The sequence below is a fragment of the Plectropomus leopardus genome, chromosome 9 (assembly GCF_026936395.1).
Source record: "Plectropomus leopardus strain MGB_pleo_1.0 chromosome 9, ASM2693639v1, whole genome shotgun sequence".
In the NCBI taxonomy this organism is placed as follows: Eukaryota; Metazoa; Chordata; class Actinopteri; order Perciformes; family Serranidae; genus Plectropomus; species Plectropomus leopardus.
Window position 1 is genome coordinate 19825102 of NC_142184.1, and position 27114 is coordinate 19852215.

The following is a 27114-nucleotide window of genomic DNA, read 5'->3' on the forward strand; positions in this document are numbered from 1 at the left end:
AGTTCAGAATAAAACTATTTCAATAGGATAAAGCTGCAAGTATTTAGTGTGACCTCCCTTTCCACTTTGCATGTCGGGAACTCTCTTGGGCAAACAATATGAGGTTTACAATAATTTTATAATATTTGTATCCTATCAAGCACTCAGTGACTATTTCCTTTTTTCTCTTGGTTCTGACTCTTGAGCTGCTCTAACGGGTGAACTACCCCTGTGTGGAAAGTCTCATCATATCTTAGTGACATGCTTTGAGACTTAACATCCTTTTATTTCTTTAGATCAAATCATGTCCAGCTTTTCTCACACACAATATCATGTCTGACAAATACACACTGTTAGATTGTTATTTGTGTGCTGTTGCAGCATGAGACCAACAACTAAACCAATATGAAATGTAACAGAGAGTCTGCAGGCTTGAATAATTAAAACAGGAATCATGTTAATGAATAAGTAAATGGCTGACTGTAATAGGATGCCAAGTGATACTTCCTGGCAGCAGCGTTCTGTGTCACAGATAATGAGGTGATGAGAGGCAACAAAACATTCACATAATCAAAATTATAGCAGGTTACTGACTTTGAGTACTGATTTTATTATGGTATCACGTATTTCAAAAATGATACTGTATTCCCCTTTTCAACCAACATTAAACTGGTTCTGTTCCACTTCTTGTGCCTCATTTTGAACGGTTCAGAGCTTTTTAGCAGAAATAAATTTGTTCAGAACCTGAAAAGTTGATTCTCAGCTGGAACCAATAAATATCAGGCTTTCCTTGGCCCGTAGAAAACAACATCAGCGGACAAAAGGGATGTCCCAATCGGATCAGAGAGATCGGTATCGGGCCAGATCAACACATTTTTTTAGTGACTGGGATTGGTTATTTTGCCCCTTTCGATCCTTTTTTAGTCCGCTGTTACACAGATGTAAACGGAGGGCACAATTTGCAGGAAATATTCAGGGTTTCATTTTTTTCTGTATTGGTGCTTCTCCAATAAGTAGAGACAGTTTTATTTAATGTTTAACTAATGCTGCTACACCAAGTTAAATTTAATTTTTTTGGTTGTTTCTTTATTTTTAGTGAACTAGTTTTACTATAACCCTGTAAGAAGCGCAAATGTGACCGATTGGTATTTGTAGCAACTGGGAATCTAAAAGTTAAGCCATAGTAATACCTTGAAGTAGAACTATGATTATTTTACTCATTTATAGTGTTCTGTACTTTTATAACAATGCTATACTAAGACACATTTTAGTTTGTTTACTTTTTATTTTGTTAAAAAAATAAACAAAATTCAAAGTGGAACTGTGATAAGAGCCATGTAAAGTATATTTAGTTTCTTTACTTGTTATTTTTGTAAAAATAAAATATAAACCCTTAAGGAACTGTTTGTATGCAGCCCTTTCTTCTTGTATAGCATCACTGAGCTTTCAGGCATACAAACTTGACTGGTTTTAATAACTTTAAAGTACTTGAAGTGTTTATTGTGCAGCTGTATTATCCTGGTAAATACAAATATCAGACTGGAACCCGTTAATATACTCAATATCAAATGACTCAAATCAGGGGCAAAAATGAGCGGGACATCACTTGTGGACATATCATTTTCTACAGGTTGGAAAGAGAGGATTAGAAGACAACAATGGAGAAGTCAAGTGAGAAATAGTCATAAATAAAAGAGTGTGCGGTGGTCTCATTAATAGTCGGTCTATGCTTGCTTTTGGGGAAAAACAAATATTTGTGATAAAAGAACTAAAGTTTGCACATAATCAATACTATCTGCAATTTTACCACAACTGTTTCTTTCTGTTGTGTGTTGTGCAATGACTCATCGTAGATTACAATGGTAAAAAAAGGGTTGTATGCGGTTTTACAGGTGGTAATATGTAGGAGTCAGGGGGGCAACTCCCTCCTAGGTGTGGGTTTAACCCAGTAACCATAAAAAACAACATGCCTGAGACCAGCCCCACAGCTGAAGGTGAATCCAACATTTGTCTCCCTCTTCCTCTCTGTTGTGTGTCAGTCAGTGGTCCGGTGATAGATGTGTTTATCAACTCGGTGGTGAAGGCAGAGGAATAAAGAGGGGAGCAGATGTTTGCAGCTGCAGACCAGATTACGGGGTGGAGTGGCTGGTGGGGGAGCCTGCCGAGTTTGTGTGCGCGGGGAGTTTCGAGAGGGTTACAGGGGGGTTACAGCGGGCTCGGGTGGTGGCAGGAGAGGTGGGGTGGGGAGCTATGACTTAAAGGAGCCTTTCCTCTGAAGTGTCTGCCAGCGTGCACCCCAGCAAACACAATCACAAGTCTCGTTGGTTCTGCTAGCTGAACTAATGAGGGCCTGCGCGTTGAGGGCAGGGGCTTTGATGTTCTGGGTAGCTGGCTCCTTGTGTTTTCTCTCCCGCTCTCCTTCTCTGCCTGTCCCACATCAAAAATGAAAGGGGAGTTGAGAAGCAGATGTTTTGAGGCATGTATTTATACAGAGTACACTTTATTCACCCCCTTCTCCCATACCCCATTTGTCCTTTGCTTCTGCATCTCCGCCGTATGTTCAGCGAGGATCCATCTCCCTATCTTTATATCCAACTAAACACACTAAATCGCCTTACTTTATACATATAATCATCCTGTCAATCAAAGTGGGTAACTTTTATCTCTCCTAACTTCCTCTCTCTGCCTCCCTCTCTTTAATTTCAGCCCAGTCTGGTTGTCATTATTCGGGGGGCAGTCAATGTGTTGCTATGCATGTGTCTATGTCTGCAGCGATGAGGGGGAGAATGAGAAAAAGAGCGCAGAGAGGGGAGAGAAACCAGTCCCAGGATGTCCACCAACCTCTGTCTCACACATGGGAGAAACAGTGACAGGAAATTCCCTTTCGCAGCAGCTCCAGGGTGAAATGATAAAGGAATGAAGAAATGCAAACCAGAAATCCAGTCCCTTATCATTCCATACCAGTCACTGTCTCCTTTTTTATACCCGCATTAAATACCAAACAGACAGCGATTCAGCCACTGGCGCTGCCATTCCTCAGGAGTCGAGGGATATTTACCAAAGTCCATACAAACAAGACTTAATTGGCATTAAATCCTAAATGGCAGGCTGAGCACTGAGTTTGGATCATCTAAGATATCGGGGAATGCTACTATCATAAATTCAGATATGTGTTGACATGGGAGTTTTGCTAAATCTGCAGTGTAACGAGAATGAAAGTGCAAATCACTCGGGTCACCAGGAGTTCTGTCTGACAGCTCATATGTGTGCACCAGCATGTTTTTGATTGTGCATCAGTGCCATTATTCCTACATGTCTTAGCGCATAAACGCATGCATGTGTTTATGTGCCTGTGTTTATATTTGTGTTGTCTGTCTCCCAGGTAACAGGGACATGGCGTCTCACGTGGTTTAGCAAGTCCCTTCCTTGGCTATGAACTCTGGGACAGATGATCCCCTTAGATGCTCACACAGCAAAGACTGGTATAATCACCCCCACTCTCTGCTCTCTTGATGCTTCTCTCCAGTAATAAAAGTCATACTTTAAGGAAACAATATCCTGCAGCCATAAAAAGTCCTTCTCTCAGCATGAAGTGGCCATAAAAAAGGCTCTCACCTCCCAAATCTGTAGTGCGTAGAACTCGCCCCCCCTCCGTTTACACAGCAACACACACACTCAAACATACACACACCCTTCAGCATCAGACTAAAGCAGGTCCATCTCTCACTCTGACATGTACGACATGTGGGAAGAATCTAAGGAGGGCTCGGACTGATGAAACGGACAAAAGCAAGCACAGAAAAACAAGAGCTCAGTCATGATTTCATAGGAAAAGTGACACACATCACATCACAGTTATATTCATGACCACTCTCATAAAGTAATTACTATTGTACAATGGTGTAAATAAATCAGAGCGATTAGTTGCTCAGTGTAAGGAACTGAAGGACTAAATTTATCTCAAAAATGTTTCCCTCTGGAGTTTTACAGGTGTACGAGCTTTGATAAGTTGATATGTTTGTGCTTTTTGTCCTGTTTCTTGTACGAAAAAAATCAGATGTAGCACTCCTTCACCACAAACCACAAAAATTGGAAGGAAATTGTCCTTTATCTTGTCTTCTTCTATAGTAAAAACCTTGTCTAAGAAGATTTTGTCTCTGACACCCAAATAAGTGTTTTTGCTCTGTCTGAGTCACAGGTGCAAAATATACAAATGGAGTAAATATGCTGGAGATCAATTAAAACTAAGATATGATGCAATGAGACTTTTTTTCTCTAACAACACTGGTTCACTATCATGAGCCACTCGGCCAGCACGAGTCTGTCAGTAACTCGAACCAAAAAGACAGGCTCCAACACAATAATAATATTAATAATAATACATTTACAAATATACATGTTCACATTAAAATACACAGCTACTGTACAATGAGATGAGTCAGCGTGTAGACAGTGAAATAGAGATGCTCCTGTGCTGCTGTGTTGCGGGACAGAGAGGACGGGGTATAGGCTGTTTTCATGGCTGAGAGGGCAGCGTCTAAACAGGCCATGGCAAGACAAATGACATGAGTCACCTCTTCAATCTCTGACTTGGCATTTTGAGAATAACAGCGGCTACAAAGAGAAAATAGATCCCAGATGATGGACCGGAAAAAAAAGGAGAGCGGGGGGATAAACAGATTCTCTGGGAGAGTTACACAAGGAGCAAAACAAACGCTCGAACAAAAGGAGTGGGCGAAGGGACAGGCTCGCCATCTTGAGTCCTGGATGGGTAAAGGCAGCTGGGACTGTGAAGGATCTACTTGCACACATTGACCCACTCTGTGAGGCGACACTCCTCACACAGCACGTAGCAACACCAGTGGAACCTGCAGTTGCAGCGCTCGCTGCGTGTCTGTTTCAGGATGTTGTGTCCACGGCCGCAGCACAGCGAGCCACAGCTGTCCGTGCTGTAGCTGGTTTTGTTGCAGATGCGTCCTTGTGTACCCGGTGAGTCAACAGACGCGTCTCGCTCACAGAAATCAGGAGACTTCTCAAAGTACACCAGCTCTCTGGACATGGTTCGGCGGCGACCTCCGTTGAGTCCCCCTGTGCTCCCACTGGCGCTGTTTCCAGTTCGAGGGTTGAAAACCCCATTGTTCTTGTTCTGGGAGTTGACGAAGATGGCTGACAGGAACTTGTCCTTGAGCAGAGAACCGACAAGCCGGAACTCTGGAGACACATGCCAGCAGGTCTTAAACTGGCAGCTCCCTGACGTGCCGTGACATTTGCACTTCCTTTTCATGTTGTCAGTAACTACCTGTGGAGGAAACAAATCAGAAATGCAACGATGACTTGGATGATGATATACACCAGCGGTCAGAGTACAATGGACATGCACAATACTCACCTGTCGTCCCACGCGGTTGTTATGTATCCTCATGCGAGCGTGGATATCTCTTGGGGAGCCACGGGAGTCGAGCCAATCCCTGGAAAAACGGTCCCCAAAACGCACGTCATGACTGCAGCCCCCCCACTCCCACGTCTCCTGCATGGAGCTCAGCTCATCTGGTAAAGGCTTGAGCAGGGCGGAGGGGTGGGTGGAGCGCAGGTTAGCGGGCAGGTCGCCATGGTGACCATTTAGCCCTGAGGGTAATGACCGTGTCATGCCGAGGCCTACTCCACCCTTCTGCAGGGTCTGCAGCTGCAGCTGTGTGAGTTTCAGCCGGATCTTGTCATCGTCCTGGCGACGCTTGGCCTCGCAGCCACACCCCCGCAGCTTGCCCATGCTGCAGGCCGAGGCCACAGAGTGAGCCACACCCGCTGCCAACAAGGCCAGGGAGAAGGCACTCTCGCGGAAACCTGGGAGCAGAAGATACACGCTCAGAGAATGAAAACTGTGTAGCAGGAAAATCTCTACTCTCATACCTCCATCCCGATAAACTCTGATAACCCCAGGTCACATTTGACCATCTTTATCTTGCCTCCAGCTCTCACCCCTGTTGAGGATGGTGTTGTGGTGAGGAAGCTTGCCGAGGCCCTCCAGCGAGGAGCAGTTCCAGCGCTGGTCCCGGAGTTGGTGCTGGCATTCATGGATGGCCACCTGGATGCCCTGCAGAGCGGAAGCTGTCACATCGGGACTCCGCACACACATCCGCATCTGACGTTTACTGAGGCCTGCCAGCCTCAGGCACACCGAGTTAGGGGTTAGCACTGGATCTCCTGCCACCTTCAGGCTGAGGATATCATTGCACAGCACCCTGTGGAGAGAGAGAAAGAGAGAGTTCGTGGGGGGAGGGTGTGTGTGTGTGGGGGGGGGGTCATCAGAGCTGGTCAGGAGTTCATTAGTCAAAAGTATGTGGCAGTGGAGAAATGTTTTGGATACCTAAGAAAATCGGAAAAATGCATAAACAGGATGATTTAAAGATATAGTGCACAATGTGTCTCATCTCTAAGGGATTTGCAAACTTAGCAATAAAAAGTGTTAATCAGTTGCACAAGCATTTAAAACAGAGTTTCTACAGATGTTGCTTTAAGCAGGGAAAAAATAATTCTAAACAGATCATCCAGCTGTGATTCCCCAAAGCGGAGAGTTACTTGCTAAATGCATCTCATGGAGAAATAACAATAGTGGGATTTATGTTGAATTCTTTACAGCTTAGACTTGTCTGAGGATACAAAATTAGTAAAGATTTATGCCAGTGTTTCAATATTACACAAAATCAGCCCGTGAAATCGGAGGCAGATGTTTCACTTTTTACCTAAATATGTTAGAAAATTAAAATCACACATCATACACAGCAAACTTCCTCAACTTTTCCCGAATTCCGCGTATCAAGAACCCGCGTGTAACATCAACTCTCCTGGCGCTCTCAAGTGCACTCACGTTAATGCAGGTGACATAAGTGCCGCTGCCAAAATCAGGAATTGGTCCCAACGGAGTTTGTTTGATAGCTCCATTTTGTTAAGCGTCTTTCGCGACGTGACATTAAAACACTCGTAATAAAGTCCTGTGCTGAATAAGAATATCAAAAAAATAAGGAGAAGAGTGGAGTATTATCGATGCACCGCCAAACGACCGAAGAGTGAAGACGGAGAACAGAGAAGCTCGGGGGCGAGAGAGTAAACGGGAGGGGGAGAGAAAGAGGGGAGGGGAGGAGATGCCTCTACAGGCGGCTGTTTGCAAAAATATTGGCCAAAATGAAAGTTGGATCACCGGTTGATCATTTTATCATTTGAGAGTGATATGATCTGTCCGAGCGTAAAAAATGACATCTCCAAACTTTTACGCACAGGCACCGCTTCCCAACCCGTGCCCCAAACCATCTCAGGTTTTGGTAGGTGATATAAAAATATTGAATCACTTAAAAAATATTTAGCATGATTTTTTTTTGACGTAAGTTTTTGCTTTTTATTGCAGCAATTCCGCAGTACAGGCTTACATTTTTGGAGAGAGACAACAAAGACACGCTCAGTAAAATTAAATATGAAAAGTCAAAGAAGATTTTTGTGCATAAAGGGGTGAGTTAAATGATGAATGGGGGGAGGGGAGAGCTGCTGGTTCCACTGTACGACAGGGAGGCAGCAGCAGGCAGGCGGCTCCGCTAACAGACCCCTCCAACAATACTGTTTTTAGTCATGTGGCCCCCCTCCCTTCCACCCACCTCCATCAGAGCGGCTGTTCCTCATTGTTGTGTTTGAAACAACTTCACTTTGTCACTCCAAAGTCTTTATTTCAGAGTAGAAAAATTCTAAATGATAGGAGTGACAGGCCTGATTTTTGGGGGGCATTATTCATCACATTATGGTGTCAAATGCTCCGGCAAAAATCTAAAGAGAAACAACACTTAATGGATTTATTAAAATGGGTGATGCGGTATAGGAAATGGGCAGTTTAAATACATATTATGCATATTGAAGACTACCAAAAATCACCTCAATTATCTATTCAAATTCGTTTTTCACGCTCCGTAATGACTAGGCTCATTAAAGCAGATACTCAGGCCTTCTGTTAGGACTTGTTTAGGGTGATGGCATCGAACCAATCAGCATATTGAGCCAACAAATCGTTGCTGAATCAACAGGTCATTCACTCATACACAGCTACTTTTCTCTTAAAAAAAAAATCTTGACCAGACTTTAAACAGTGATACACACTGCTGTTGGAAGGTGCATGTGGGCTACTTTCATAAAATTAAGTTAAAACCCCCCTCGAACACGGTTCGCATAGTGACACCAATTCATCTAATCTCCTTCCATTCCCTAAGCTGCAGCAATGAAAAGTGCATTAGCATTCTGCCTTGGCGTGTATATCTAAGTGGCTTAAAAAGTGATTTGAAGTTGATTTGTATATAAAAGGCCCCCTTTATCCGGATTGAAGCTCTAATCTGCTCGGTGTCGCATGACTGCTCCAGGAAACCCGTTTGAGCACCTTCATATAAGGCTGGAGTATAAACGTAGGGATGGCTGTCATTAAATCCCTTTTTACAAAAGCCCACTTCCTTTTACTGTCATCTGAGGAAAAGAGAGAGAGAAAGATGGAGAGAGAGAGAAGGATGGAGAAGGAAGGGAGGGAGATTACTCAAACTACAAGCGCTGCAGTGACTAATGTGGAACATGCAAATTAGCAGATAAATGTCACATAATGAAACATTCACCCATGAACCAACATGGAGAAGTTTTGGGGACATTGAAGCCTGCTCCCTAGTCTGGGGTTAGATGGAGATGCCGCAAAGTGGCTCAAGCTGTGATTACACTGGGCTACATGTGCGTCGAGGGAGGTCTGCAGGCCAGATGTTGGGAATGGTTTTTATTCTTACTCGTCCCCCTCTTTTCCTGGTTCATCATACATCAAACTTCTGATTGGAGACCGTATTTCATGTCTCTCGCGCTCGAAAAAAAGAGCAGCCCAGCAGGCAGTGTGAGTTCTATGACAAACCAAAGAGCTTATTATTGCGTCTTAAAGTTTCGTTGTGCATGTGCGCGCGCGTCTTGGCCTATAAAGAGTGGTGATAATAGTTTTGTTTATTGGGTTCACTCTTAATTTGCATCTAGGACAGCATCATAAAGGGGTTTAATCAAATGTTATAAATAATTGTCGTAAAAGAAGGGGTGTATTTGTAAAGGGATTAGTGCAAAAAGGAAACGAAATGAGCAGAAATGTCCTTAGTCACTGCACATTTTGAGAGCGCATTTGGAGAAGGAGGAGGAGATGCGGTTAGGGAGTAGGCTAATCCAACCACCGGGTAAAAAGGGCAGTTTTAGATGCCTCATATTCCGCTGTAACTGAATTGCACCGTGACACCAGCTTGGAGCAGCGACGGAGCACCAAACCGGGCGCACCCACAGCATCTGCACCAACACATCACGGCTTCAGGGACTCCTTTCTGCGAGATCTGGACGTGGAAGCGAGCGCACGGCGCAGTGGGAAAATACCAGCGGCACACATTTAGGCAACAGGGAATCGATTATGTGATGACCGTGAGATTCCTCAAGTAATATGCGCAACTCTGTGGATTGCCCTATTTTTTTCTCTTCCTTTCTCCTTTCTGTGTTTCCTTATTCATTGTGCGCCCTATGAAGAGCATTAACTATCCCTCCCTCCAATCCTATTGAAAAGGCTCCGAAAAAAACAGAGGGAGATGAGAGCAGCAAATCCCTTTTTTATTCCCCTCGTAGCGCTCAATAAGAGAAGAATGTGTTGCCTATCAGTCACCGAGGGGATCAAGTCTTCGGGACTGTCCCACGCGTTCAATGCGCCGTGCAGAGCATCACTGAGAGAGACAGAGTGAAGAGGACTGCAGCAGCAGCAGCATCCTGCCCTGGACACTTCACATCATTTAGCAACCTGTCTCCACTCAACATCCATTTAAGTCAATTAGGGCTGTCTGCACCTTTCAAGGTCCTCTCACCGGACAGTGGCGTGGTGAGTATACAGCTTTGCAGCATTTTTATATACACAGAATTCAGTAGATCATAATGATGAAAATATATTAAATAACCTGATATAAAGTACATTGTTAGGAGGAAAAAAAAAGCAATGCCAGATTTCAATATTTCCGCGTTTTAAAGATGATTTTAAGGTTATTTTGTTATTAAGATTGCGGATTTGTGCTTTGTGTCACGGATATTTGGAAACTCTAAAACTTTGTGTGAGGAAAAAAATCCATTTGACATTTTGCTCCTCACATTTGTCCTGAAGACACGATGAGGAGTCTGGCGCTGCTGTTAGGGGTGAAAGCCGCCTGCATCCTGCTGGTGTCCTCGCTTTCGGGCACAGTGGCCGTCAACAACAGCGGCCGGTGGTGGTGAGTTTACCAGACACTGAACTTTATTCACTTATCAGCATCCTACAATAGAGAAGTGTCTATTTAACGCCGGTCTGAACGTGGAACAGCCTGCGCTCTGATCGGTGTTTTATTGCCACATTCCCTGCTCCAAATAATGTGTTAGTTTTGGCACCGATCACAACTTCTGTTCAGCCTTTTAAAAAAAGCAACCGCATGATATTAAAGATTGTGGCATTAACAAAATAAGTATTTATTGGCCTTTCAGTAGACTACTTGACAATGAACGAATTACGTTGGTAATAATTGCAGGCTTACCTTTAATTTGCGGTAGATTTAATTTACTCTCTCTCTCTGCCTCCCTGTCATTTTGGACATTGTGGTCTGAACCCCAGACAACATTTTTTTCAATGCAATGTGGAATAAATTAAATATAGATTTATTTTATAGCTTAAAGGAATCCCATACGAGGTCTTATTCAGGGTCGTGTTGATCTAATACTGCGCATTCCTCTGTCTATACAGCGACCTACAACTGCCAATTCCACAATATTTTGTTACAGAAAACAAAAATACGATATGTATAGTTTTGCGTCAGTGGGCGTTTTGTCCTGCTTTTGTTTAAAACTCTATAAACTGTGGGTTGGGTTTTAATGCAGTAATGATTTAACGAAAGATTGTGTCGTTTTTGCGGTGCCATTAGATGGACAGTATTTGCGCACAACGTCAGGCGTTTTCAAATATTTAAAATGTCAGCTGAAATCCAAGAAAACATCCAGGAAAAGAGGGGGGAAAGTCACCGCGGAGTTTTTGGAATGAAGCAAACATCCAAAAAAGACGACATTATTATTAATGTTCCCAGGCCTCACCACACAACTGTCTGGGTCAGCCCTCTAACAGGCCAAGACTCGCCCGCTTTTCCGGATGATAATGCTTAACAGGAGACGCAGCCATTACACTACATGGGAATAAAAAGAAATGTTGACACAGAAATCGCACAGAAATTGCCAGCAGATAAAGTGGAAAATTATACAGCATGTGTGCTGCACCACTCAAACTAGAACTGCTCTGAAACCTGACCACCAATATGAGTGCATTTAAGCCATGTTCAGTATCTGAAATTTATATGAAACTGGAGAAGTGCAGGTGCTGTAATTAGACTGGACATAAAGACAAACATTATATTTTTTTCTTTTAATATGAAAAAAAAATGACGCGAATTGTCATTTTGTTATATGCTACATAAAGTGTCCTCCACAGAATATGAATTTTAAACATTTTTGTAGGAGAGAATTTAACATTCACAGCAAACACACCTAATGAATTAACGAAGGGCTGATGTTTAGTGATTTGGGACATTTTGGACATTTCAATCTGTAGCCCACTTCTGTTTAGTTTTTGGTTTATCACATGGCACTGAGAAAATGAACAGAAAAGAAAATGTTTAAAAGGACAACACAGATGTAAACCTGTGAGTGTGCCATTCAGCTTTAAGGCATGTTAAATATTTAGAAGAGGAATATGGTTACAGGCTCTAATAATTGACCTGACATGTCATATCTCAGCTCCAAGTGATCTAAAAAGACTTGCAAATATAGTTTCATTTTATCTGTCAAGCCAGAAACCTGCACTCTGAAACTTGCTGCCTCACTGAAACAATGTGTCACTGCTGTACATACTTAAAACTGTCATTTTAAAAGCACAACACTCATGAGATGCCAGTTTCATCAGTTTAAGAGTTTAGAGGGTCACAGAAGGAGCTACATGCACAAACAGCTCCTTGACTCTGATTTCCCTTGTGCTCGTGTTGTGCCAGGGGTATTGTCAATGTGGCCTCCTCATCCAACCTCCTCACCAATTCCAAGAACGTGCAGTTGGTCCTGGACCCAAGCCTGGCCCTACTCAGTCGTCGCCAGCGCCGGCTGATTCGGCAGAATCCTGGCATCTTGCACGCCATCGCCGCTGGGCTGCACACTGCCATAAAGGAGTGCAAGTGGCAGTTCCGCAACCGCCGCTGGAACTGTCCGACCACCCACAGCCCAGCAGTTTTTGGGAAAATTGTCAATCGTGGTGAGCCTCTCTTGTCCTTCTCACCAGGCATTATTTGGACAATTTTGGCCAGGATGTAATGGAATCTCTTGTACACATTTAAAAGGCTTTGTCTCTAAATATTTTTCAATTTTTGGCAAAAAATTGGCAAAGCCAAGTCTAAAATGCTGGAATTGGTTCTGATGGGAAGTTTTGATGTTGTTTCTTCAGGTTGCCGAGAGACAGCATTTGTATTTGCCATTACCAGCGCAGGCGTGACCCACGCTGTGGCTCGCTCCTGCTCGGAAGGGGCCATTGAGTCGTGCACATGCGATTACCGCCGCAGAGGTCCTGGAGGGCCAGACTGGCACTGGGGGGGCTGCAGCGACAATGTAGACTTTGGCCGGATGTTCAGCCGTGAGTTTGTGGACTCCAGCGAGAGGGGCAGAGATCTGCGCTACCTCACCAACCTACACAATAATGAGGCTGGCAGAATGGTGAGGATTTGAAACTTAAACATGTCTGTTTTTTTGTCAGAATTCCCAAAAGCTTCAGATGTATGTCCACTTTGTAAGATTTCATCAATAGATTTTGGTCTTCCTCTCTGCAGACTGTGTCATCAGAGATGCGTCAGGAGTGTAAGTGCCATGGCATGTCAGGCTCCTGCACCGTACGCACCTGTTGGATGCGCCTGCCCAGCTTCCGCACAGTGGGAGACTTCCTCAAGGATCGGTTTGATGGTGCATCCAGAGTTGTTTATGCCAACAAGGGAAGCAACCGAGCCTCTCACCGCGCCGACCCCCGGCATCTAGAGCCTGAAAACCCGGCTCACAAACCCCCCTCTGCCATGGATCTGGTCTATTTTGAGAAATCACCAAACTTCTGCTCCTACAATGGCAAAACTGGCACTTTGGGAACTTCTGGGAGAACATGCAACAGCTCTTCTCCAGGCCTGGACGGGTGTGAGCTGCTCTGCTGTGGACGTGGGTTTAAGACTCGGACTGAGAGCGTGACTGAACGCTGCCACTGCACCTTCCACTGGTGCTGTCATGTCAGCTGCTTGAACTGCACCAGCACACGAACGTTACACCAGTGTCTATGATCGCAGCTTGACACCAAGTGAATATTTAGGCGTACGTGAAAGGCGAAGAAGAACTTCTTAGCAAAACAGGTAGTTGGCTGAGAAAGCCACTAGATATTATGTGGAAGCCAGAAAAGCTTCAAGGCGGGTAAAGTGATACAGGGAACTCCCTGGCACAAAAAAAAACATCAATCAGTGTTTATGAAAGAGGGAGATTGAGAAAAGCACAAATATATGAACAGGGTACAGAGGGAGTATATGTGCTTACCCCTTGCCTTTGGTGCTTTACAGTATTAAGAGAGTATTTAAACACTAAAACCATCCATGTAGAATAGAAATCATCCACATCCCTCAAGTGTTTACACTGTGGATAAATAGGGACGAAATGAAGTGGTGGAGAATCGATTGCTGTAACCAGGTACTACTAGAGCCGCCTTCTCCCCCACTGAGGGCAGAAACTGGACACAATGTTTCACAGATGTTTCTGTGGCCAGAGAGCCACAAACATGTGCTGTCATAAACTGGTGAAGACCTCTAACAAGAGGGAGTTATTTGAAGGAAAAAAAAAATCTGTTTTGTTTTCTTTCGCTGAGTTTTGGCCTCTCTCACATGAAACTGTGTGAAGTTTATCTCCAGGGATGGGCTGTCTGTTCCCAACTTGTGTACTTAGGCCCTGGATGCAGCCCAACCACTTATAATTTTCTTCACCACATTTGCCCTTTTTATTTAGATTTCTCTGGAGTTTAAATACACCTCAACTTCGATTTGCCACTCTGACTTACCGCAGGATCGTCCTGATGTTACACGACTGGGGCCTGTGCTTCGCCAAGGAAAATAGAAAGTGACTGAACAAATCTTTCTGAGGCAATGTAATTTGAATGTATTATCAATACACTGAATATTATGGTATGACTAGATGTAGTTTGGCTGAGGGGGTCAATATTTTTAAAAAAATAAATGAAATGTGAGTGCAGGACCACACCATGCTCTCAAAATGAAAACATTTGAGAGGTACATTGAGGTAACAAAAAAGACACTAAATTCCTGTTAATATATGAGTGTAGCATTAAACTGGCCCAGGTTTAAAGTAGGCATGTGTGTTTTTACTTCAGGCTGTAAAAGGCAGATTAACATTTTATTATGACAGCCTTTGCAGAAGAGATCATTCTGTATATCAGCTATGAGAACCAAAATGCTGTAAATACTAAAATATATGAATATATTTATAATGATTTGTAAGTTTGCTGAATGATTTATGCACCTGTCAGTGGTTGGAGAATATGCTATCATTAGTGTCAAGTCAGGAGATGTTTTGATCTTATGCCTTTTTTATTTTTTTTTTATTTTGGTGTAGTGTAGCCGACACAAAACTGAGTCTTATTAGGAACAGAACATTTCACGCCTTTGCTTGTTTCTTGTAAAAACACTTGTGTTCATGCACTGAATATTTACATTTTGTTTTGAGGGTTTTTAAAGAGTGTATATAAAAAATATTTATTTCTGAGGATTTTTATACTGTTATAGAGAGATGTAAGAGAATACTTTTTTTTTTTAGATTTTAATCAAAAGACTTAGGCTCCAGTTGGTTTTGTATTGTATGATAGAACAATAAAGTCTATATTTTCAATTAAGTTGCCCTCCTGAATGTGTCAAAAGTTGCTATTATGCCTGTTGTAGTTTCAGTGTTTGAGATAGTTTTGACAACCAACCAAGTGAACATATAAGCCTGTCCCTGGGTGTCCTTTGCCTAATCCTATTACCACCACCAAAGCAGCCTCTTTCTCCAGCTCACAAAACATCCCAGCATCTGTGCTCCCGACCACGAGAGACGGCCCCTGCTTGTCCAGCCACATACCTTATTTCATACAGTACAGGATTTTACTGCATTGAATGTTTTGCTTCATTTGCTAAATGTCAGAAAGAAATAAAGAAATTGCATTAAAAATTGTGAAAAACCTAGTCTCTCCCAGCCCCTGGCAACCTGACTAACCACGGGAGTTTGGAAAGCTTTGCACTCTCTCTTCAGCCCACCACAGCACCAGAGCAGCCAGGGTCATCCACATAGAGCACAGTAAGGCCCTCAACACGCATGCAAAAAAGGTCCCAATAACAGTGCAACAAATAAGGGCAGACAGGGTGACATAGGGGTAGGACATATTCTGAAGTACAGTTTTGATGTTCCAGGTTGAAAATGCAGGATCACAAGGGGCTGCTTTGCTTGCAGAGAGCACGAAGATAAGTAATAAATCAATGACTGGAAAGAGATTGGTCCATCCACCCAGCCATTCTCTCGCTCTCTCCCTCTCTCTCTCTCACACACTCACGCACACACGCACACACACACACACACACACACACACACACACACACACACACACACACACACACACACACACAAACAATCTAAGCTAATTGTGTAATGTTTACATTGTTTCCCTGCTTGTCTTGTCCTATGATTGTTTTCATGTTGGTTACTTGCATTGCACTGTTTGTCACTTGTTTTGCACTATATGTTTGCATGTTTTTCACAAAAAATCACTAGCTTAAAAAAAAGGACAGATATTGGTCAGCATCTTAAAGAAAGTACAACGTTTACGGAGCAAATTGAATCCAATTATGGGGGTCAGACGATGGTGGAAAGCCCACCAAAACAGAACGATTAGAACTTAAAATGTAGATTGATCTCAGGGTATCACATCTGATTGCTCTAAAACACTAATATCCTGTACTGTATTACTGGATGACAGGTGATCACATGATGATTTGGCTTAAATTGTGATATAAATAAACAAGACTTTAGTAAAAATGTAGAAATGATACAATCCTTGCTTGAGAAAGAATTGATAGGCGATCATAGAAACACAAAGAGAAAGAGGCAGACAGATTTAAGAAAAGAAGAGGGAAGGCAGAGTTCAAATCCCAGGCGTGAGAGTGAGGTGGGAGCGTTGGTGTAGAGAGTGAGTGGAGGGGGTGCAGCCTGTGGGAGTGCTGAGGAGTCAGTGATAATTAGCTCAATTAGTGACAAAGGCAGTGTAATAAATACCGACTTAGTGTCTGGGTCCCTGCTGGCCTCTCCCTGCGCAGCCTGCGATGTGGCCCTGGCCTGACGGACAATTCATTAAACTGACAAAATACCCCACCGTCCAGGCGTGACGCAGCGAGTTAGCCCCCTACAGGCCCAGCTCATTGTTCTAATTGTCTGGGCTGGAGTCACTTTGTGGCCGCCTCCTCCTTCACCCACCCCGCCTTCACGCTCTGCCTTCAGAAAATCCATGGAGTTAATGCCCCTACCTTACTCTGTAAGTAGGTGATCGGCAGGTTGGGAGAAAAAAAAGCAGTAAGAGTTCCTTGGGGTGGGGCGGCTGGTGGGGGAGGCAGTGGGATTAGCGAATGGAGGTTGCCTGGGAGTGCTGGGAGCAGCACCGATCGGAATGTAGGAGAGATGAGTCCAGAAGCTCGGATGCGGGACAAAGCGAGAGTTAATAAGGAAAGATTGAAGGGGCTGGCGACAATGGGCCGCCACCCGAGTCGAGATGAAATTGCTTCCGAGGATTATTGGGAAAGGGTGTGAGTGTTGTAGGCTTTTTGTGTGAGTGTGTGTTTGGTTGGGCATTTTGTGTGTGCAGGGGCAAGGGGGAGTGCTGGATTGATGGCTGCCCCTCTGGTTGGGGAGCAGGGGACCAGGGGAGGCTAACCGGCTGTTCCCACAGTCTGTTCTGCTGCAGCCACCTTTGACACACGGGGCTGCCAGGCGGCGAGCAGGCAGCCATGGTGAGAAGGGCACAAACAAAAACAACAGCTCCCCTACACAAAAGTCACTGTCCATGAAGGCTGGTGGAGAAGCGCAGGCTGGAGGTGAGGCCGTGAGGAGGGGAAAAAGAAAGGAGAGCAGGAAAGTGTGACAGGAAGGATAAAAAAAAAAAAAAATGACATAAAGACAGCAAAAAACCATGACAGCTACTGTGCCAATATCTTAGGTAATAACCAAAGATAATTGACATCCAGTTACAGCTTGCTCATGATCAGAATGTGTATTATATTGTTAGTACAACATCGACGGAGCAACATCGACGGAGCAACAGTTACTTAGCGACCCTCTTAGCGGGCATTTAAAAAAAAACTTTGGTCCAGGAGCTTACTAATTATTACATGGTCACTCTCCTGATAAATCCTTTCCCATTTCATCCGCAAAAAGCTTTCTGGTGCCATCGTCATAGGACCCTAAACTTCAGGGGCAACGATAGAAATAGAATGAGAGTAGAACTGACATTCCCATTCAAATCAAGGTAGATGGATCGCAACAGTATGAGATTTTCACAGTATGAGAAAATATGGCGGTTTCACCATATCACAGTATTACAGAATTATTATATTAGTCAGAGTGACCCCCAAAGGAAAAAAACAGAGGGGTTAGTTAGTTGAAGAAAATTTTTATTACTATAATTAAGACTTTTTTTTTTTAATGGATGTGTGTGTAAAACGTCTCCCTTTTAAAAATACCTAAATAAAGGTGAGATTCTCATTCCAGATGCCTTTTTTTCCCAATATCGTAAATAAGAAAATGAACACATATGATAATTGTCAACTTTTATATTATGTTACACCTTAAACCCTGTATATTGCTGCAACCCTGCAAGGTAGCAGGGTAGCAGGTAGCATGTTTCTTGAAACACATAAAAAGAAACTTTAGCTGCCTCCGAAGAATGAGTAAAGGATGCTGCTCAGTGGACAGCTGAGAGGCAGAGAGAGAGAGGGAAGGTACAAACAGTGTGTAGATCTGCATATTTTTACACCCAACCCTGTTCACTGAGAATTTAGTTTGACCAAACCGGAGTCGGTGTTGTTGAAATAGTGGATTAATTAACTACATGACAAACAAGTAAACTTAGACAATTTTGGTGAGATTTATTTTGTTTCTGCGAGTTGTGTGTGTCTTAAGATGATTTAATAAGGCAATTAAGCTAATGTCAGTCTTAATTCGGGGAAAGAGAGAAACTTTGATTGGTGTTCAGTGGAGGTGGTGGAAAAAAAACAATAGAGTATAGTATCTCGATATTTGCTTGGCAATACTGTATCAAAACATGGAAGAATCCAAGTATCTGCATTTGTATTAAATATTATCAGTATTGCAAATAATAAATACAAATTAAATCAATGGCTTTTTTTTCAGTCCATTACACTTCAAACTTTATTCTACTATATAAAACAGATGTTAACAAAGTTTACCTTTGGGGACATAATTTGCTGTAGAAAAAAATACAGTAACTGCATTATCTTGCGACATATGTTATCACAATTCTCAGCATATCGCAAAACATGTAAAATCGCAATAATATTGTATTGTGACTTAAGTGTCATGATCATAACCTATCGTGGGGGCTCAGGTGAATTCCACCCCTAGTGTATGGTTGTTTATTTCTGTTTAGTTATGAGTTTAGGTTTAACAACTGGCCAAAACTGAGTTCTCAAACTAGTTAGTGTGACACACTTTATGGCCCCATGAGCATTTGTTGTCATCATAACGACTGACAGCAATCACTCTTTTCTTTTGTACTAGTCAAATGACCACTGCAAACAGTTCAATGTCACTTCTATTCTCATTCTACTTCTACTTCTATGGGGGCGACATAACATTTGTTCAGGGTTAAGTTGAAACACAAATACAGCCACAAACTCTGCATTTGACCTGAGAGTGAGAGAGTCACTTGAAAAAAATGGTGTTCATGATTTAAGCTTGAAAAAGGAAATAGTTTTCACTTGCCCACATTGTGCTCTTTCCAATAATAAGGTCAATCACCACAGAACATGTTGAGAAGATGATACGGCATAATGAAGGCACAGCAGCTTCATATTAAAATTCCTGCTAAATTGTGGAAAAAAATGTTTGCCCGTTGGGTGGAGTTGGCTTTAATTTGAAGGGCGTATGATAAGGAATTTAGAATTGGGTTTGGGTCACCGCACTGAATGATAGGCTGCTCATTGTGGTTGTGATGGACAATGTGGCACGGTTTGGATCTGGCGCACAATACTGATTTGATTTCCGTGCTGCCTCGACATTTCATTGTGATCCCTGCATTCGATCGTGGGCCAAGCTCCAATTAATTAGGGCACTGTTATGACGGGAACACCCTCACACCGCTCATAATAATCAGAAGCAGTTGTTTGGTGCCATTAAGTGACCACAGTGCTATTATGTAATAAGATGTTCATTTACAACCTCATCACACACACGAAGAATTATAATCAACTAAACCTCACCGAAAGTTACAGAAAACTACAGAGTGGATTAATAGTGGTCAATACGGCGGGTCAAATTTACTCAAATTCAATTCAGATTTATAGGAAAGAATGAAAAGAGCGTGAGTGTGCAAATGTGTACATGTGTGTGTGCATATGCAATCCAGTTTGTGTGGGTGTGTGGATGGCAGCTGGGAGGCAGACACGGTCCAGGAGAATCGTCCCCTAGCAACTGACCTTTTCGGCAGATGGCAGTTCCAGAGTAACAGCCACCCAGCATCACAATGGCTGTGGCCTCCTAACATCTCCATCACTTCATCATCTACCGTCCTGCCACAACCTGTCACACACAGGAGAGAGAAGGAGGTTACATTCACCCCAGCACACATACACACGCATTCAAGTGTCCTCTATTTTTTTTTTTTTTTTGTAATCCTCTTGCTACAAGTCCAAAACATTCCACACACATCAGTTTGGGTCTGCCCTCAACTGTTCCCATGTTCCTGGGGTATGCAGCAGGGCAGTCGAAGAAGATGAGAGGAGGATAGATTTAGGAGAGACACAGCGGACACTCACAGCTGTCCGCAAACCTCCAGACACTCTCAAACCACTGTTTTCCGTTGTTGGGTTTTCTGCACATAGTGAATCAGGGTGGGAATGTGGACAGACCACTCGACCATGGTGAGCAATCAGTATGATGTCTGTGGTCAGGCTCTGTGCCCCTGTGGAGCGAGATGGAGAGCGAGCCCTGCAGTTAAGGTGGGAGGGATATAACTTTGCGGTGTTTGTGCGTGTGTGCGTTTGTGATACGCCAGCAGTCTTCACATAAAGACGTCGTGAATAGGAGCCTCCTGTGTGTGAACACGGGCGTGAGTGAATCGGCATGGGGTGATAATATATTTTGAGTTATCAACACTCCCCACCGTCTGCACATACACAGCATGACCTCGTGATTGTTTTGGCTTGATAGCCCTTTTCTCTGTTGGCCCATTTTTTTGTTGATATTAAATACTCTGAACCTCAAGACTGCTCAGATAAACAGCTTATCGCTGTCGGGGCTCAAAATACTTTTTTCTGTGTACATGCACTGGCGCACGTAACTTTTAAAATTACATGCACTGTCATTCTTGCCCCGAAATGTTTTACTGCACCATTTGGTGTAATTGCCCTCTTTGTCTGCACTTCTACCACAGCAATGGCCAGATCACCAATTCTTAATTAAGTTTTGAGTGAGATAGTAAAATTACTCTAAATTTTTAATGGTCATAGACAGGGTCCTGAACAGGATTACATTAAAAAAAAATCAGTAAACCTCTTAAAGGAACTTTGTAAGATTTAGGAGGATTTACTGACATCTAGCGGTGATGAATGCATATTGCAACCAGCTGAAACTTCTCCCAGTTAGAATTCCTTCTGTGTTTGGGGCACCCCACATAGGCTGAGTCCTTCCACCTTTCCTGTCAGTCTTTAGCTCTCCTGTCAGTAAACGCACAAATGACTAAAACAAAATCTTACAAAAAAAAAAATAATTTCTTCTGTCTTTGATCAAGGTTTTTACTAGGAGCTGAATTATCTACGAGGTCTCTTGCTCTCAAAAAGAAATGGGCCAGGTCACTAAAACCAGTAAAAACACTGAATAAAGCAGTTTCACATTACAAATCAGTGTTTCTCTAACGCTGTTATGCTCATTGTAGATGCGCAGCTAGCCCAGCACCTGCTAACATTTTTTTTTTTATGATAACTTAAGATCCAGACATTTATCAGTCTTTGCAGACTCCGTGGACAAGGGCTATTATTTAGATATAAAAGGATCATTCTAAGGTAAAGAAAATGCAGCGATTCTTATTTTCAGGTGAATACACACTAAAGAGAACATACTTATTATATTCCATATATGAAACAGTGATTTTCTGAAGCTGCTCACCATGGAGGGGCTGCTAAGTGCTGTGGCCAGTGTGAAAATGGGAATAGCCCTTTCTAGAGCCAGTGTTTGGTTTGTTCATTTTGGGCTATTGTAGAAACATGAAGTGCAACATGGTGGACTCCCTGGATTAGGACATGCTCCCTATGTAGTTATAAACGGCTCATTCTAAGGTAATGAAAACACAAAAATTCTTATTTTCAGGTGATTATACAATAAAGAAAACATCCTTATTGTATTATATTCCTTTTTAGCTAATAAATCCTGCTAAATCCTACACACCGGACCTTTAATTACCATTTGTCAAAAAAAAAAAAAAAGTCAGTAGTCATCCAACAAGAAAAGGTTAAAATCTCCAATCAAACATCTGTGAATGGTTAACCTGGCAAGACCAGACAAGAGACAACAAACAGATAAAGTGACATGTCAAAATCGGTTCCACTGGGATTAAGTGTTTTAGGTGGAAAACTGTGCGTCAGAGTGCGACTTTAAACCACTGTATATTCTGAGGGACATCATGTGCTAGCAAACACTGTTAGTCCTCCTGTAAACAGAGCTGTAATGACAGGGAAAGATGTTGGGCAAGGACAACCAACAGTAGAATATGTTTACAGACATCTGACAATGTATGGGTACAGCACGGCAACGTTTCAGCTCCGAGATCCACATGAAATATAAGCCCAAACTGTGGTGGAATCCATGTGACACAACATAAGCCTGCGCATCATTTCACCTGTCAGCAGGGATGAAACCTGCATTTATTCCAATCAAACAGACAAGTCAGTGATAAATTACAGCAATATGTGTCTGGCTATATTGAATGTTAAAGCTCCACTTTATCCAAATGTATCTGTATCTGTCCAACACTGGGTTTTATGATGTTAGTACTGCTTCACTTGCACGGATGTGAGGTCATTTTTGCAACACAGTGAAATATGACGAACCACAGCAAATCAGAATTACTGTAGCTGCACTTAACCAATAAAGATGATTCTGATGGTTTATTATCAACTGTCCAACCTCGACATCATCTGAACCACAACAAGTGATCTTTGACTCAATAAACAGTGCTGAGAAATTTCTGAAGGCATGGGGCCATTATCTCTAAACTAGTAATACTCTTGGAAACAAAAGGAGAAATGCTCAGTTTTTGGTTTTAATTACAAGCTGTGTTTTACAGCGACAGTGGGCGAGGGCTCAGCACTGACACAGCAGCAGAGGAATGTTTATTTGCTGCAGTTTAGGAGCTGAGTGGCTTGCAGGAACTATGACACATTCCTGTGTCACTGGCGATCCCGCTCGCAGACACACTATCGCATTCACACACTGGCGCCCCATGTGTTGGTTCACGGCTGCACAGACACACACACACACACAACTATTCTGCTAATTCCTCCTGCACACATCCACAAAATGTGGCACCTCTGGCATCTGTAAGCATGCCCAAACCATACGCTCATTCATGGCGACTTAGTGTGACATGACTTACTAGGCCTAATACTTCCCCCGTGTGTCAGTGTGTGTGTGTGGCAGTTGTACAACAGCAACTTGAAGATGAATTATTCACGCCTTACTTCAGCATTATGGTGATCCCCTGTCCACAAAGCGTGCAAACATGCATGCGTGGGTGTGTATTACTATGTGCTCACTTGCATATCTGTGTGGCTGGCTGCACACACCTTTCCATCTTTCCTTCTGCAGTCCTTTCCATTATCCCCAGCATCTGGCAGCCAAAGCCTATAAAGAAGACATTTCTCTTGGCAACTGTTTTTTAAAGGCAGTGACACAGGGGACAGCCAACCACAGGAGCCACACATCTTCCAATCTACATGCATACTGAGAACTGCTTGCATAACAGAACCGCCCCAATCTCCTTCTCTCTCAAAACACACACAAGTTCTTTCTCCATGTCATACTCACACACACGATTCTGCTCCCACCCGCCCTTGTCTCTCTGCAATATACTCACCCAAGCTTTGAGGGCTAATCGCTTCCAGAGCCAGAGCTGTCCTACAGACTGTGCCAGCAGCCTTTCAGTACATTTTGGACCCTAAAAAGTTCCTTCTGGCCCCTAAATGAATATTGTGTGAGTGTAATACATGAGCTGAGTGAGCTCCGCTGCAGGAGCCGAAAGTGCTGTGAATTTACACACAAATGTGTTTAATTTAGTGACATTAAATGCTGAATGTTGTTGACATGAGCAAAGTCCAAAGTGCAAAGTTAAATAAAGGAAATTGCTCTGTAAATGTCATCATTTGGGATGCTACAACTATCAACAAATGCTGAAAGGGCACTGAGCCCTCAATATTTGCTTGCAGAGGAGAATACTAAAATATTTTTCACACCCTGAGTGCACCTGAATGTGTCCTAAGTTGAGACCCAGCTGAAAAATAAACACATTCTTTTTATAATTGAAATGGCACAATGAAAAGTGTTAATTAATATCATGTGCATATTGTAGTCCATCCAGGATACAGCTGCAGTGAGCAGCTTGTCTGAACTGCAAGCATGTTTGGAAACATCTTTATTTTGCTTGGCTTTTAGTCATAAACTTTTCTGGCATCTGTCTCATCTAAAAGACAAATGGGTGTGTTAGCTTGATAGAGTAATTGTTCTGATTTTGATAGGCTACCAGCTAGACATTTATCCGGCAGCCAGAAGATTTCCTTGGAAAATCCTTTGGGATATAAACAAGTTTGTTGGATTTCAACGCGATTCGCTTCTTGGAAGATAGGTGAATGAGGGGGCTTATTGAGAACTGTGGGGTGCGGAGCAGACATTAGTCAAGGGAATCGTATACTATGGTGTCCACACGAGTCCTGAGGTGTGCCGGTGCTCACCTGTGTTTGCACTGCAGGGGTCTGGGTATTTCTTTAAGGGTCTTCATCCTTGTATCTAGTGAACTTCTGTCTTCTTTATCTTATCTTCAAGGTTATTTATAATCTGGCATGCTCCCCTGGAGAAGGAAAGGACAGGAGATTATTAGCCCCCTTGGGAACTTGGACCAGTGCTTTTGACTTATTCTAGCTGTTTGAGTTAATTCTGAGAAAAAGGTGCTTCACACAAACATGGGATTTTATCCCCAAACCTTCTTGACCTCACTGAACCATTACTGATAATTAACTAGCCTATATACATGTAGTAGCTATAGACAGTAATTACAAAAATGTACAAGTTTCCCAAAATATACTAGTTTCAAAATTAACCTTTATGTGATGAGGAAATATGCAGCAAGAATCTGCACTAAACATAAAAAAACTTATATGTGGGCTTGTTTGGCAGTCACTGTGCACTTTTACTGCCATGCAGTCACCGGTCATCATCAGTGATGTTGTGTAGAGCCGCCTTAATTAGGGGGAGACGCAAAAGGTGAAAACATAGTTTGAATTTGAATTTATTGAAAGGATAGCCCCTTGAGATGTAGCATCTCATTTTCAAGGGGGTCTTATGGACACAAATACAAAACAAAAACATACAGACAAGACTGCTTTACATAACAAACAAACAACACAAAAACACAGATACAGACATCTTGCTCACCATCTCCCACGCACACCCCCTACCCTCAGCTGCTGTACAGGAAGAACCTTAGTCTGATACCATGATCATGTATAGTTTCATAACAGTTTCCAATACAACAACTCAAACACATGAGCAAGTTGTTTTGAGATGATGAATACAAAGAAGAAGAAGTGGAAGATTATTCCAGTCAGTTGGAGCTTTGCCCTGGGATGGCCGATGTCCAACAAAGAAACAGGGATATTGCTTATGTCTAAGTTGATATGAGGAATTACACAGAGGCAAAAACTGTTGAACACATTTGAAAATGAACTGATCCCAGTTTTTTCATGCACTTATCATTTTTTAAATTGGGTGCATTTTTGCTTCTATGTATTGTTTTACACTAAAGAAAAGAAAATGTGCAAAAAAATTAATTATTTTAGTTCAGATTTTAGGCTTAGAGTTTTATGTAAAAAAGCGCATATTAAATTAGAAAATGATTCATTTGCAAATTACATTTCAGAAAATTCGTACTACCAAAAATAATCATCTTCATGAAAGTAAATAACTGCGGAAGTTTCACTGTAATATCTATTAGTTAAAATATTTACGCTACTCAATTGTAATATCATAGTTTTTGTATAAAAATGTACTTAACTTTACAATACATATCTTTAAAGGCCATTCTCTCAAAATATTTTTTTTCTTCACATGCTGAGACAGAATAACTCCGCTCCAGAAGGACTTACATACAACAAACTTTTTAGTATTTAGGTTTTTTACAGAGGGGCTTGTTCAGATATCATTTAAAACTGATTTATATAACATTTTATTCCTAAAAACATGTCAAAAGGTGATTTTTTTTAATGAGTCATTTTCTAATTTATGGAATGATAAATGGAAATATCGAAAATCCCCACTGTAAAAACGTAGAAATGTTAAATAATTTCACCCTATTCACCTGAAGGTGTCTCCCCTCAAGACAATACGGAGGGCACAAACACCCTGATCAATGCAGTCAGCTTCAGGCGTCAAGGAGCAGTGCTGACTGGAAATTATTAGCTGCTGCCATCTAGTGGAATAAATGTCGACTTACAAACATTAATTTGGCTCATTCACCAGGGTCACTACAATTTAAGGCAAATAAGATTTAGGGATTTTTAGGACTTTTTAAAAAAAGCCATTCGGAATGAAATTGATGTTGATGTTACGGTACAAAATTGACATTGACAAAAACAAAATAAAAACAAACAAATATGAACCAACACCAACAACTCACACATTTAACAATAACTAACACATTTTCCAAAATATTGATTCTAAAATAAAACATGACTTTTGTGGTGCTGTTAATGCAAGAGGCATTCACCAAATTATACCTTTACATTTAATACTGATCGAGGCCTTATCTTTGATTTATGGATTTAATGCATTTTAAGGCTTTTTAAAGTTCCTCGAAAACCCTGTTCAAACAAAACAAATTACAGATATGTGCAATAGCAACCCACCTGTTAACTTTAGTTATAGAAAACGGGCTGAACACACTGCCTACTACGAAAGATAATTTACTTCTTATGTTTTTAGCTGATAATTAACGTGGCTTTTGGAGGAGTAATGGCTTTTAAGTTAGCTAGCTAGCTGCCCGAGCGTCCTAACATTTACCACCTTTTAGCTAAACCTTAGCTTAGCTCTACGCTAGACCTTAAAAGGGTAGGCGTTCCTCTACCGGGAAAAAAGAAAACTTACAGACTTATTTGGCAAAACATCGACGTTATCTGCTGTTCAATCACAGTTGATAACAGTAACATTTACCTAAAGCCTGTAGCCAGGTCCTTCCCCGTGGGGTGCGGCCATTGTGCTAACGTTAGCAGGTCACGTGCACACCTGGAGGCAGAAGCGGAAGTATCAAATCCTGGGTGGATCGACTTAATTTAGCAGGTGATTAACACAAAATGTTTACAAAGTCTGTGACAGGATCCTGCTCAAATTCAAGCTCAATAATGATTGATTTGCAATAAATTCACTCAGAAAGTTACATTAAACTACCTACAGCAATTCTTAAAATAGTCCAGATGCACTAAGGAGCTGTTTTTTTATGCCTAC

The 27114-nt window shown here is 42.2% G+C and overlaps 2 protein-coding genes across 8 annotated transcripts; one reads left to right on the plus strand and one right to left on the minus strand.

Annotated features, from left to right (window-relative positions):
- Positions 1-569: 569 nt before the first annotated feature.
- wnt10b (wingless-type MMTV integration site family, member 10b) lies at positions 570-26947 on the minus strand. 7 transcript variants are annotated; one of them, XM_088082166.1, is made up of 7 exons: positions 26824-26947; positions 24351-24466; positions 23190-23247; positions 19827-19929; positions 5956-6218; positions 5369-5820; positions 3790-5278 (listed from the first exon to the last, which is right to left on the minus strand). In XM_088082166.1, the coding sequence occupies exons 4-7, from the start codon at positions 19898-19900 to the stop codon at positions 4778-4780; spliced, it is 1290 nt and encodes a 429-aa protein (XP_087938292.1). In that variant the 5' UTR covers positions 19901-19929; positions 23190-23247; positions 24351-24466; positions 26824-26947; the 3' UTR covers positions 3790-4777. The 7 variants fall into 7 exon arrangements, with proteins under 7 accessions (XP_087938296.1, XP_087938292.1, XP_087938293.1 ...); XM_088082167.1 differs by having other exon boundaries at positions 23160-23247; XM_088082168.1 differs by having other exon boundaries at positions 26758-26851.
- Positions 8646-14983, plus strand: wnt1 (wingless-type MMTV integration site family, member 1). The gene is made up of 5 exons (XM_042491146.2): positions 8646-9883; positions 10160-10265; positions 12060-12313; positions 12503-12768; positions 12882-14983. The coding sequence occupies exons 2-5, from the start codon at positions 10165-10167 to the stop codon at positions 13371-13373; spliced, it is 1113 nt and encodes a 370-aa protein (XP_042347080.1). The 5' UTR covers positions 8646-9883; positions 10160-10164; the 3' UTR covers positions 13374-14983.
- Positions 26948-27114: the final 167 nt, after the last annotated feature.

Excerpts from the sequence above, each read along its gene's own strand:
- wnt1 (XM_042491146.2), top strand. The coding sequence starts at position 10,165 with ATGAGGAGTCTGGCGCTGCTGTTAGGGGTGAAAGCCGCCTGCATCCTG. Across the intron at positions 12,314-12,502 it reads TGGGAAAATTGTCAATCGTG|GTTGCCGAGAGACAGCATTT; the intron begins GTGAGCCTCTCT and ends TTGTTTCTTCAG. Across the intron at positions 12,769-12,881 it reads ATAATGAGGCTGGCAGAATG|ACTGTGTCATCAGAGATGCG; the intron begins GTGAGGATTTGA and ends TCCTCTCTGCAG.
- wnt10b (XM_088082170.1), bottom strand. The coding sequence starts at position 19,869 with ATGCTGGGTGGCTGTTACTCTGGAACTGCCATCTGCCGAAAAGGTCAG. Across the intron at positions 6,220-19,748 it reads CACCCACACAAACTGGATTG|GGGTGCTGTGCAATGATATC; the intron begins CATATGCACACA and ends TCTCTCTCCACA. Across the intron at positions 5,279-5,368 it reads ACAACCGCGTGGGACGACAG|GTAGTTACTGACAACATGAA; the intron begins GTGAGTATTGTG and ends TTTCCTCCACAG.